Source organism: Hypanus sabinus, chromosome X1 (genome assembly GCF_030144855.1).
Source record: "Hypanus sabinus isolate sHypSab1 chromosome X1, sHypSab1.hap1, whole genome shotgun sequence".
In the NCBI taxonomy this organism is placed as follows: Eukaryota; Metazoa; Chordata; class Chondrichthyes; order Myliobatiformes; family Dasyatidae; genus Hypanus; species Hypanus sabinus.
The window spans coordinates 36918400-36931547 of NC_082738.1; the positions used below are offsets into that span (position 1 = coordinate 36918400).

The following is a 13148-nucleotide window of genomic DNA, read 5'->3' on the forward strand; positions in this document are numbered from 1 at the left end:
CTAGTTTGGTGGTGTGTGGAATGAACCCGATGTCAAAGATGAATCACTATACAGAGAGCGCGATACCTGTGCCTCCTATAGGGTGGTCTCCCAAATTGATGCAAGCTTCTTCATAGTTAGTAAATAATTTTGGACAACATCTGCTGACGTTAATTGTGAAATAATCTTAACTCGTAGCAGAAGCTAACGGACATCAATTCCGTTAGCAAGTGTATAAGATTGTTAAAAAGATGTAGTGCACAGAACACAAGGTGTATTGATGGTTTGATACAGACACCAGTAACAATCTGCCGGAGGAAATCAACCGGTCGGGCAGCATCTGGGGAGGGGGAATGGACAGTCTATATTTCGGGTAATATTGGGTTTATTACCGTCGTTTGTACCAAAATACAGTGAAAAAAATCTTTTGGTTGCATGCAGTCTGGATAGATCAAAAGTGCATCGAGACAGTAAAGAGAGAAAACGACTATAGTACAACAGGTACAGAGAAAGTGCTGTGCAGGTAGACAATGGTCAGGTAGATTAGGAGATCAAGATCGTTAACTAGTGCTTTCATCTGGACTGGATCAATAAAATGTTCTGTTAAGAGGCTGGCTTTCGCGGTTGTATGGTTATATTATGAATATTAAAATGGATGTTAAACACACCTCCACCTCCCGGCTGATAGAAGCTTCAGGGGTGTTGGTTGGAGATCTTGTTTGGCTGCGGTTGTTTTTTTTTCCCGAGGTTGCACTTTGGTGTCGAGTCATTGGTTGGGAGGGGCCAGCGCCCGATCCGCAGTAAAAAAGAGCAACTCGTCCATCGCAGCCAGCGCAGAAGAAGAAGGAGCAGTTCGGAATCGCTTGCGTCCAAGTGCAAGCGTCCAGGTAACCCGTTGCTTGCCCGGCCCCAGGGTAAATACGATCCATGACCTAGCGGAAATTCGACGTCTCGAAAAAGCCCCTGAGCCTCAGGAGAAGGGTTTGCTCTGGTCAGCCGAACACTCCGCGCGGCTGGTGTGCATCACCGTGCGTTCACGGAGAGAAGGAAATCGGAAATTTACTTCGCCGGCGACAGTGCAGGTAGGTGATCACTTTATCCAGTGTTCTCGGCGGGGACTGGGACTCCGTCAGCGAGAACATAGTGATTTCTGCACCTCTTTCCTCGCTCATGGGAGGGCGTTGGGATATAGTAGCGCTAGCTGATAGATCCCCTCCCGGATTCCTTGCAGGCAGGCCGGTCGTCTGGTCTGTGGGACCGGCAGGCGAAGGTTTGAAGAGAGAAGTGTTTTTAACACCCAAGCCTCGCGTTCCAATAGCGCCGCAGTCAGTGCAGGGAAATGCGTACAAAATGCTGGAGTATCTCAGCAGGTCAGGCAGCATCTATGGAGAGGAGTAACAAACAATCGACTTTTCGGGCCGAAACCCTTCATCGGGACTCCCTGATAAAGTCTGTGAGTTAGTGGAGGTTTCCACCTTATCTCTATACACAATTTTAACGTTTCTGTAGTCCACCATTACCTCGGGAACAATCCAATGCGCTGACCAGTCACAGACGCAAGGCTTTGAAAGTTGAGAGTCACATTCAGCATGGAAACATGCCTCTGCGGTTTAACTCATCCACGTCGACCAGCTTGTCTACCCGAGCTAGTTCCATTGCTTGAGTTTGCCCTATGTCCCTCCAAACCGTTCCTATCTGACTTCCTCCGGCAGACACCTACCAACCACTAACAGGAAGAGTTGCCCCTCGGGTCCCTTTTAACTTCTGTCCCCCGTCACTTTAAACCTAGGCTTTCTAGTTTTGGACTCCCCTACCCCGGGAGAAAGGCCGCAAATATTCACCATATCTATGTCCATGCGTGATTTTATAAACCGAGTTAAGCTGCTGATGCAATGTCGTAAACAATTAAACCTAAAACGGGAAATGGTGGACAAATCAGGAGTGAGAGCTTCAACAGGTGGTTTCAGGTTTTATATGAACGTTTTGAAATGTAGTGCTATCAGCCAGCTCATTATGTAACCGGGACTAACTTGACTTTGTGGCGCGCAGCAAACGGATGCTAATAAGAATCGGACACAAAATGCTGGAGGAACTCAGCAGGTCAGGCAGCATCTATGGAAATGAATAAACAGTCGACGTTTCGGGTCGAGACCTTCATCATTCATTTCCATAGATGGTGCCTGACCTGCTGAGTTCCTCCAGCATTTTGTGTGTGTTACTCTGGATTTCCAGCATCTGTAGAATCTCTTGTCTTTCTAATACAGAATCAAGAGTGTCTGTGTGTGTGATTCAACCAATCTTTCCTTTATTGTTATGATAAGCTAATTTATTGACATGCAAATATTATCTAGTAATTCAATAATCTGAACATTTTTATTGTTGGAAACACGACCGCAGCTGCTGAAATCTGGAAGGAAATGGACAATCGACATTTGAAGTCCAGTCCTTTCAGCTTGACATGCATATTTCCCTTCACAGATGTCTTTTGATCAGCTGAGATCTACCAGCAGTTTGGATTACTTTTATATTCTTATAGCTCTTGCGAAGCCTTCACACGCACTCAACGTTTTAGGAACAGCTTCTTCTCCTCCGCCATCAGATTTCTGAACGGCCAATGAACCAACCCATGAGTACTTCCTCAATACTTTGCTCTCTTTTTGCACTTGTTTAATGTATTTTAAATATATTTCTTACTGTGATTTATAGCTTTTATTATCATATATTGCAATGTACCGCTGCCGCAAAACAACGAATTTCACGACATATGCCACTGATATTAAACCCAATTCTGAAAGTAAGAATCTCAAAGTACTTATCTCCCCGAAGTAAAACACATGCGAGAGGGGGAAAAATCACAAGCGGCATGAGTACCCGTTTTCTGTCACGGGTACCCATGATAAGAAAATAACTCCGGTTTCCAGATAGGGTGGCGTCCTGAGCCAGAATGAAACCCCGTATTGAAATTAGCGAAAAAGGAAAATTCATTTTGTGATTTTTTTTGTTATACGGGTTTCTATAGGGCTATGGACACCCACGATCCTGAAACGAGACTAACAGGAAATAACAATTAGGCGATACAGCCCACGAGTCTGTAAATCTCATGGTTTGTTAGTATCAGCCACTATGTACATTATATTCATTTTCTTTAGTATATTACGGGATTAGAAAAAGAATAAAACGATGCAGGGTGGTGCAGTAGGGCTTTGGTCCGGGTGCAGGTCGATGAGACTAGGCACGGAGTAGATGGGCCGAAGGGCCTGTTATTTGCTGCAGTGTTCTGTGACTTTATATAACTCTATGATTGGTTGATAATTTGAAGTTGTTCCTCAAAACGATTAACAGAGAAAATGTACCTTGGACGAATTTTGAAATGTATATTGTTGAGTTTGTTAACGCTGCAGGCGAGGACTTGTTAAAATCCTGTCACGGTTGGCCAATCGGCAGGGCTCTAATCTCTTCGACCCTCCTGAAATGAATGGTGGCCTTCTCACGGAATGATCCGAATTCTAACTTCGAGAGTGTGGCAAAGAATTTGGAAATCAAATTCATTCGTTTTTGAATGAACCCTCTTTCGGGGTGGTCATTCACAGCGAAAGCTCAGAGTGTCTCGGGAAGCTGAAAAACAAACAGGTTCAGCGCAGTTTGTAAAGTCTGTGGCCATAAATGAATACCTACGACCAGACGCAAAGTCTAGTATTTTTTGCGCTAACATTAAATTCTATTTCTGAAGCAAACAACCCACAATCAGTGTCCGCTTCATTCGTCCAAACGCGTCTCAAGAGTTTGAGAACGTTAATCATAATCATTTCTCTTTAATCGAATGTTTCATTTTCAACAATTTCTTTTCTCTTTCTAGTCGCGTTTAAAGTAAAATAAATGCAAAAATCTGCAACTACATTCCTATATATAACCTATATATATATTCCTATATATAACCTATTAATTATGTACTTTCAAACTCTCTGTATTCATGTTTCATTTATGTTTGTTTAAAATCAATAAAAAGATTTTTTAAAAAAGATTCCTATATGAGGAAAATACGCAAAAAGCTTCCTAAGTATAATACCGGCCTCAGGATTAAAGATTTTGAAGGGCTAGTAACAATATTTATAGATTTTCAAGAGACAAAAAACGAACTTAAATTGTTCAAAATGCCAGCGTGTAATAATGAAACATCCCAGCATTGTATATTTTCCTGACGACAAAATAACAATGTTAGTACTACTTAAGTGTCAAAAGCACATTGATAATATTGGGGACAAGTTGACAATTTGAAGTAGTTTTCTTTATTGTTGCCTGTAACGCATGGTGACCGCTAGCAACCAAACCGTTCTTTGAATTTTAGGACGCCGGCCTTGGTAAAATTAATGTCAGCCTCAGACCATACGACCATAAAAGATAGGAGCTGAATTAGACCATTCGGCCCAATAGAGTCTGCTCCACCATTTCATCATGATTGATTTATTATACCTCTCGACCCCATCCCCCGTAACATATGACACCCTTACCGATCAGGGACCTGTCAACCTTGCTTTAAATATACACAATGACTTAGTCTAACTGTGGCATCTGTGGGAATGAATCCACAGATTCACCACCCTCTGGCTAAAGAAGTACCTCCTCATCCCTGTTCTAAAGGGGCATCCTTCTATTCTGAGGCTGTGCCCTCTACCCTAGACTCCACCCCACTATAGGAAACATCCTCTCTACGTCCACTCTTTCTAGGCTTCTCAATATTCGATAGGTTCAGTACACCCCCTCCCATCCCATTCTTCGAAACTCCAGCGAGTATGGACCCAGAGCCATCAAACGCTCCTTACACGTAAACTCTGTAATTGCTGGGATCATTATCGTGAACCTCCTGTGGAGGCTCCAATACCAGCACATCTTTTCTTCGATAAAGGGCCCAAAATTGTTCATAGCACTCCAAATGCTGTCTTACAAATGCCTTATAAAACCTCCGTATTACAGCCTTCATTGTCACACACGGTGAAAACACGTTAGTTGATTCCCACGTCCATCAAAATGCCATAGCACTAATAAACAGCTTTGACCAAATTATACATCAATAAGAAACAGCTAAAAAAAACATCAGTAACGTGAGCTGGAGGATAGATCATGTGAATTTCTTCCGATACCGTAAGCGCAGTTTACATATATTGTCGTTGGGCGCGCAGAGATCTGTGGAAAAGCTGTAAAAGAACTACAGTATATTGCAGCTTTATAAATCTAGCGTTATTCCGCATCCGGACTATTGCATTCAGTTCTGGTCCCCACATTTTCCCCAGGGCTGAAATGACTAACACGGGAGGGCACAGTTTTAAGATGCTTGGAAGTAGGTGCAGAGGAGATGTCAGGGGTAAGTTTTTCACGCAGAGAGTGGTGAGTGTGTGGAATGGGCTGTCGGCGACGGTGGTGGAGACGGGTACAATAGGGTCTTTTAAGATGCTCCTGGACAGGTACATGGAGCTTCGAAAAATAGAGGGCTATGGATAACCCTAGGTAATTTCTAAAGTAAGTACATGTCCGGCACAGCATTGTGGGCCGAAGGGCCTGTAGGTTTTCTATGATTATACGAAGGATGTGGAGGTTTTGGAAAGCATGCAGAAGAGAGTTACCAGGATGAATGCTTGCATTAGACGGCATGTGCAAATACAGAGTTGGTGGGCTGGCTTGGGACGTTTTCTTTGTAGCGGCGGAGGCAGAGGGGAAGTTTATAAAATTATGATAGACGGCATCTCTTCCCCAGGCTCTAATGTCTAATAAAAGATATTTAATGTGAGAGGGGGTAAGTTCAAAGGATGTGTGTGGGGCAATTTTTTAACAGAGTGCCGGGTGCCTCCGGAGGTAACGGACGATAGAGTCGTTTAAGAGACTCTTATATGGGCTCATGAATGTGCCGAGAATGGGAGTAATAAGCTAATTCGGCGCAACATCGGAAGCCGAATGGCTGGTTCTATACTGTTCCGAGAGTCACAGTCCTTTCAGTACATGGAGTCCACGCCGAACACGCGATGTATCCGTAAATAAATTATCAACCACCGGACACCATTCTAATTTCTTTTTATTCGCGCAACATTCCTATAAAACTCTCCCCAGATGTTACCACTGCCTCAAACAAGGGAAGATCTGAAGACGCTGGAAATCCGAACCACGCACACAAAATGCTGGATTAATTCAGCAAGCCAGGCAGAGTACAGTCGACGTTTCGGGCCGAAACCCTCCAGCATTTTGTGTGTGTTACTGCTGCCTATACATTACTGGCAAGGTGCAATGACCAACCAACCCATCAAAAGACTGCGCATCTCTGAGGTTTGGAGGAAACGGGAACACCGGGGAGGGAAGGGGGAGACCTACACGGTCACGGGGAGAATGTAGAAGTAAACGTGCGCAGAGAGCACCCGAGGTCAGGATTGAACTCCGGCGCTGGAGAGGAAGCGGCTCTTATCGCTACGCCACCCTGCCGCCTAATATTCTTCCCAGTTCCTCCGGAAAAAAGGACCGGGCAACGGAACTGTTTTCTTTCATTCATTTCATGAAGAGTTTAGACCGCTTGAGCGACTACAAATGGTACACGAATATCTATCCTTCCAGTAACAGCTGCCCGCAAACTTTCGCCAAAGCTGGGCGTCAGGCACATTGATGTTCTAGCAGTTTTATGGAGTTCGGTTTGCAGACCTTGAAGAGGTCGCAAAGGGTAATGAACTTTTTCTAGTATGTAGGAATGATTGGTCTGCAGTGGGAACTGGTGCAGCGAGATCTGATGAAGGTGGGACGCGATGAATGGGACATCTGGTGGGGATAAGCTGGGGTAGGTGCAAAAGGCGGGTGACCCGACGGCTTAGAAGTCTTGACAAAGACGAAGGAAAAATTTCAGGGGAGATTAGACGCTGGAGATCTGGTAATATTTTGACGACTCATAGTTGAAGAAATGTACAAGAAGCGCTGCCAGTAGAAAGCAGCATCCGCCATCATCCAGGGCATGCTCTCTCGTGCTGCTGCCATCAGGAAGGAGGAGGTACAGGAGCCTGAGGTTCCACACCTGCAGGTTCAGGAACAGTCATTACCCCTCAACCATCAGGCTTCACCAGCGTGGATGACTTCACTCACCTCAACACCTAGCTGATTCCACAATCTACGGACATACTTTTAAGGATTCTACAACTCGTGTCCTCTGTTCTGTTTGTGTGTTTGCACAGATTGTCTTCTCTGCTGTTTGTCGATCGTTGTGTGTAAGTTTTCATTGATTCTATTCTATTTCTTTGTTTTACTATGAATGGTCACAAGAAAATGAATCTCAGGGTAGTATATGGTGACATTTAGGTACTTTAAGAATAAATTTACTTTGAACGTTGAACTTTGACTCATAAGTCTGAAGAAGCAACTTGAACTAAGAGTTATTTTGCTGACGTGATGAGCAAGAATTAAAACTTTGGGAACTCTGTTATCGAAGGCAATCGACTAATCATTCTCCCAAAAACTAATAAGAGCCCTTGTGTTGTCTGCGATTTCCCCAGGTGCTTAGTTTTCCACAACCCAAGATGTGCAGGTTGGACAATTGGCCGCTGTAAACATGCAAAATTTAAGTGGAGAAATGGGGGGAAGGATCGCTCAGTGAGGAATGGGGCTGTTCTCATAGAGTTGACATAGTCTAATGCATTGAAATGCCCTCCCTTTATGCTGCAAGGAAGTATAAGAATGATCCACTCAAAGAAATAGCAAAATATATAATAAACACAAGAGATTCTGCAGATGCTGGAAATCCAGAGTAACACACACAAAATGCTGTTGGAACTCAGCAGGTCAGGCAGCATCCATGGAGAGGAATGTTTCAGAATGAGTCCCAATGCTGGGTCTCGGCCCCAAACATCGACTGTTTATTCCTCTCCATAAATGCTGACTGGCCTGCTCCGTTCCTCCAGCATTTTCTATGTGTTATTCAAACAAATAAAGTGAATCTTTAAATCTTTAAGATCAACCAAATACTTATGGAGAACTAGGCAAACAAAAGAGATTCTGCAGATGCTGGAAATCCAGAGTAACACACACAAAATGCTGGAGGAACTCAGCAGGTCAGGCAGCATCTATGGAGAGGAATAAAGAGCCGACATTTCAGGTGGAGAACTTTCATCAGGACTCAAACATCAGGATTTCAGACTCTCAGAAAAACATTCAGGAGTCTGGAATACTCTACAAAATTTAGCTCCTGATTTGCGGGCGAGAAAACAGACTCAGTTGAAATCCGTGGGGTGAATTGTTTACTGATCCATTTTGAAATAGGCTGTACAATTACTAGCAAATAAATTTGTAAATGATGCAAATCTGAGATAAGTCTGTTCCTCTTTCCGCAGATGCTGCATGACCTCTGACCTGCCAACTGTTTCCAACATATTGTGTTTTTATTTGTGTATGACAACTAGCAATTGTTTCCCTCCTATTTGCCAAATTTCTCCAGTTTCGATAGTTCATTCTTTTCTGATAATGAGTGGACACCCTTGGTACAGTCAATCAGTGGGGTGGATGAGTGAACAATGAGCTAAGTTTAGGTGTAATGGTCTTTGTGGAGTCTGCAAGTTGCACGTTCGCACCATGGCAGTTTCCTTAGGTCCTCCAGTTCCCCTCCCACATCCCAAAGACGTAGTGGTTGGTAGTGCAATTGGTCGCTGTAAAACTGCAAAGCGAAGCTCAAATTTGAGCACTGACTTTAAAAAAAATAACCTTGATTTAATACAACTCCTAAATACTTTGCTGGGAAACCTAAGATTCCTTCAAATCTTCTATTGAATCGCGTGACTTTAATTGGTAGGATCAGGCAGCCATTGATATGGATCTGCAATGGTTATCCAACTGAGCCAACAATCCAAATGTTTGGACTGATAATCCCAGGATGACAAGTTCAAATGCCAACAGAGCAATGGGAAATATATTTGAATTAAAAAGCAGGCACTAACAATAGTAACCATGAAATTGCAATGCAAGGACTTTCTCTGTATCGGCAACAATATATTCTGCATCAACACAAAAAGGAATGGAAGGAACCCAGAGGGCCAGGCAGTCTCAATGAAGGGATATTTGGTTTGAAACCCTTCATCAGAACTGTAAAGACAGGGTGGGCGGGGGGGGGGGGGGAATAACCAGTCCTTCACATATGATTTCATCTTGTTACACCCATCCCTACACATTCTCTCTCACCACCATTCAGTGCCCGAAACAGTCTTTTCAGGTGAGGCAGTACTCATATGTGAATCCCAAAAAAAAATTACTGACACAACCAACCTCATAAGATGCCTTTTCCCAAGCCTTACTTCTAGAAAACGCTATGGGACTATTAAAACAATAACACCACACCATCTTAAAAGTTTCTTCCCCCAAGCAGTTAATCTGATTGGCCCCCCACCCCCACACCCTCTCTTATCACGGCGCTAAACTGTAGACACGTTAAACCACTTTATAGTATTGTCTACAGTGTCAGTCTATTTATGTACATTTTATTTCATATCCATACTTTAACCTTTAACTTTATTTTATATAATTCTTTATTCTTATAATTATTGAATGTTGTTTTCAGTTGCATATCACACACTGACCAACACATCATAGCAAATTCCTAATACATGTAAATGTATAAGACAAATAAGAGCACAAGACCATATGACATAGGAGCAGAATTAGGCCATTCAGCCCATCGAGTCTGCTTTGCCATTCCATCATGGCTAATCCCAGATCTCACTCAACCCCATACACCTGCCTTCTCGCCATATCTTTTAATGTCCTGACCGATCAGGAAACTATCAACTTCCGCCTTAAATATACCTACGAGTTTGGCCTCCACAGCAGTCTGTGGCAGAACATTCCACAGATTCTCTACTCTCTGGCTAAAAGAAATCCTTACCTCTGCTCTAAAAAGTTGCCCCTCAATTTTGAGGCTGTGCCCTCTAGTTCTGGATACCGCCACCATAGGAAGCATCCTCTCCCCATCCACGCTATCTAGTCCTTTCAACATTTGGTAGCTTGAATAAAGTTGATTTTCTATCCTTTGTTATACTGTCTACCTGCCATTCTTCAAGTCTATTTCCATTCGCAGATGCTGCCTGAACCATTGTGTTTGTCCTGCAGGTTTGTGTGTTGGTCCAGAGGTCCAGGACCTGCAGACTCTTGTGTCTCCACTATATTCTATAGTCTGCCTTTAATTATCTCAATGTACTTACGTATGTATGGTATGATCTGTCTGGATGGCATGCAAACAAAACCTCACTATGCATGGTGCATGTGACAATAATAAACCAATAACTGCACCAATGCAAAAAGATGCACCAATTATCATCCTTATCCTGTCTAATAGTGACTTTTGGCCCATTGCTAAGTTGTTAATATTCAAATCCCTTGTGAAGTGGCCCAGCGACCCACTTCAAAAGCATTTAGGAATGGAAATATATACTGTTTTGTCAAAAACTCTGACATTTAGTGAAAACATCAAATATAACTTTGACCTTACACAGGCTGGATTCTTAGCAATGATTATTTTCATCTGGGTTTTCCAGTTTCTTCTCAGATTCCTAAGAAATATTGACTGATAGTCTAATTGCTCCGAGTGTATGTGATGATGGAATCTGGAGAGAGTTGATGATGTGGGGCAAATGTTGTGGGATCATTGTAGGATTACAGAGGGTGAGAGATGAAGGCTATGCTGACTGGTTGCATCATGGTCTGGTACACCAATTCAAATATGCAGGTCCACAAGAAGCTACAGAGAGTGGTGGACTCAGCCCAATGCAACATGGGCACATCCCTCCCACCATTGAAAGTATCTACTTGAGTTGATGCCTTAAGAAGGCAATGCCTGTCATTAAAGACCCCACCATCCAGTCCATGCCATCTTCTTGCAATCACCATCAGGCCGAAGGTTCAGAAACCTAGCATCCCACACCATCAGATTCAAGAGCACCTACTTCCATTCAACATACTGTTCCTGAACTCACCAGCAAAACCCTAATCACTACCTCAACATTAAGACCACTTGGGCCAGTTTGCAGTACAATGGACTAAATTTCCTTTTTTTTGTTTTAATTCCATTCTTCCTTGTATGAAATTGTATACTTTGAAATTGTTTGATTTTCCATTCTTTCTTGTATGATTTTGTAAACTTTATGTTAATTTATATTTCTCTTGTGTATTTGACTCTACCTTCATGTGCTGCTGCAGCAAGTAAGTTTTCATCGCACCTGTGCATATGACAGCAAACTTGACTTTGACTATTTGGCTTTGACTCAGCGGGCTAAGGGGTCTGTTTCCATGCCCTTCATGACCTTCTCTATTAAATATGAATGCTTCTCGCAGTTCGGTATGTTAGTTATCCAGTCGAAGGCACACAGCTGCAAAGGGTTGTGAAACAGCCACATTCTTCCTGTGGCAAGCTTGCAAATGCACTGATTAAATGGCGCGCTATTATAAATTTGACAAATCTAATGACAAGCTTGACTTGATTTTTTTCCCCCCCTCGCTGGCTCAGAAAGAATCATCCTTTATCTCCCGCTAACATCTCCTATCTTTTGCAGTCGGCCTCGGCTCCAGGTGGAGATCGTCTTGGCAATGCAAACGGCCACATGGAGTAGCATCGGGGAACAACCGGCCTCGCCTCTAACCTCCGGCTTCAACTCGTGGAAATCGGCAGCCCTTCCCAAGAATCTAGGCATCGCCACGTCCGGAAGCAGTGCCTTCAGCCCCTCAAACACAGCTCCCAATTTTTCTTTGAATAACAAGTATGCCTTACTCAACAGCCCAAGCTTAAAGACTCAGGATTGTGGTCAGTTTAAGCCCAACCTCCAGTCAACGGTTGAATACTTTTCAAACCCCTTGCACCCACGTGTTGACATGGCACACTATCACGACTCCTGGTTTAGACCCTCTCATCAAGGGGGTCCCTCTGAAGATGGGGGTCTCTCGGCCACCTGGTGGGACCTACACGCTGGCTCGAGTTGGATGGACCTGCAAAATGCGACAGCAGGTCTACAGAACTCGACTCATCCAGCTGGGTTTCAGCCACCTCTGGGCAACTATGGGTCTGAGCACCAGATCTGCGGCCCTCCAACTCACCTCTTGCAGCCCAACCAGGTTATGATCAACCAGGACGGATATAAGCAAACTGAGCCTGTCCAGGAGCCCCTGGTCTTGAACCAGACGCTGGATGGAGCCTCTCGACCAAAGGGCACCCGACGGTCATTGTCTCGAAGCTCGGCGCAGGGGAACTGCCGTTGTCCCAATTGCCTCGAGGCTGAGAGACAAGGGGCATCGGTGGAGGGAAGCAACAAGAAGAAAATGCTGCATAATTGCCACATCCCCGGCTGTGGGAAGGCATATGTAAAGACCTCTCACCTCAAGGCTCACCTAAGGTGGCACAGTGGAGACCGGCCTTTCGTCTGCAACTGGCTCTTCTGTGGCAAACGCTTCACCCGCTCTGACGAGCTCCAGCGTCACCTGCAGACCCACACGGGCTCCAAGAGATTCCTCTGCCCCATCTGCAACCGGGTCTTCATGAGGACCGACCACCTAACCAAGCACATGAAGACACATGGCGAGGCCAGCCAGGCGGGCACCAAAGAGAGTGGCAGAGAGGGCAGCAAGTGTATCTCACTGCCTGGGCCTCCCCAGTCTCCGGGAAGCCTGCAGAGAGACTGTGAGGGGAAGGGGGTCAGCGATGGACTCCCAGTTACTGATGTACAGCAAAACTGAGACCTTGCAAACATGTCTTCATTGTCAAATTTAGGTATTGTTAGTTTGTGAAATAGTTGCACTTGCTAAGCGCTGTATGTTATGGTATAGACTCTGAAGGAAGTTCAACATTCCCAGAAAATGTTACCCTTCTCCAATAATCTTTGCATTATTAAAGCAGCACTAAAAGGCATGGTGGAAATCTGTTTTATTTTATTTACGAAACTGAGAAGTTATGACATGGAAAACGTGCCTGTGAATTCCAGCTGGTCCTGCTGCCCACCCCACTGCTCCCCTCCCCTTCATGCCATTTACTTCTCCTTTCAAGTACTTATTCCCATTCGTAATTGAATCTGCTATCACAGTGCCCTTCACATTTTACCTCTCCTTGTCCAAAAAATATTTTCTCATGTTGCTTTCGTTTTCTTACCAGTCACCTTCAGGCTATAAACACACAAGAT

The 13148-nt window shown here is 44.1% G+C and overlaps 1 protein-coding gene across 1 annotated transcript; it reads left to right on the top strand.

The window, feature by feature from the left end:
• The first annotated feature begins 834 nt into the window (after positions 1 to 834).
• Positions 835 to 12708, top strand: LOC132384829 (transcription factor Sp6-like). The gene is made up of 2 exons (XM_059956392.1): positions 835 to 1061; positions 11535 to 12708. The coding sequence occupies exon 2, from the start codon at positions 11569 to 11571 to the stop codon at positions 12706 to 12708; it is 1140 nt and encodes a 379-aa protein (XP_059812375.1). The 5' UTR covers positions 835 to 1061; positions 11535 to 11568.
• Positions 12709 to 13148: the final 440 nt, after the last annotated feature.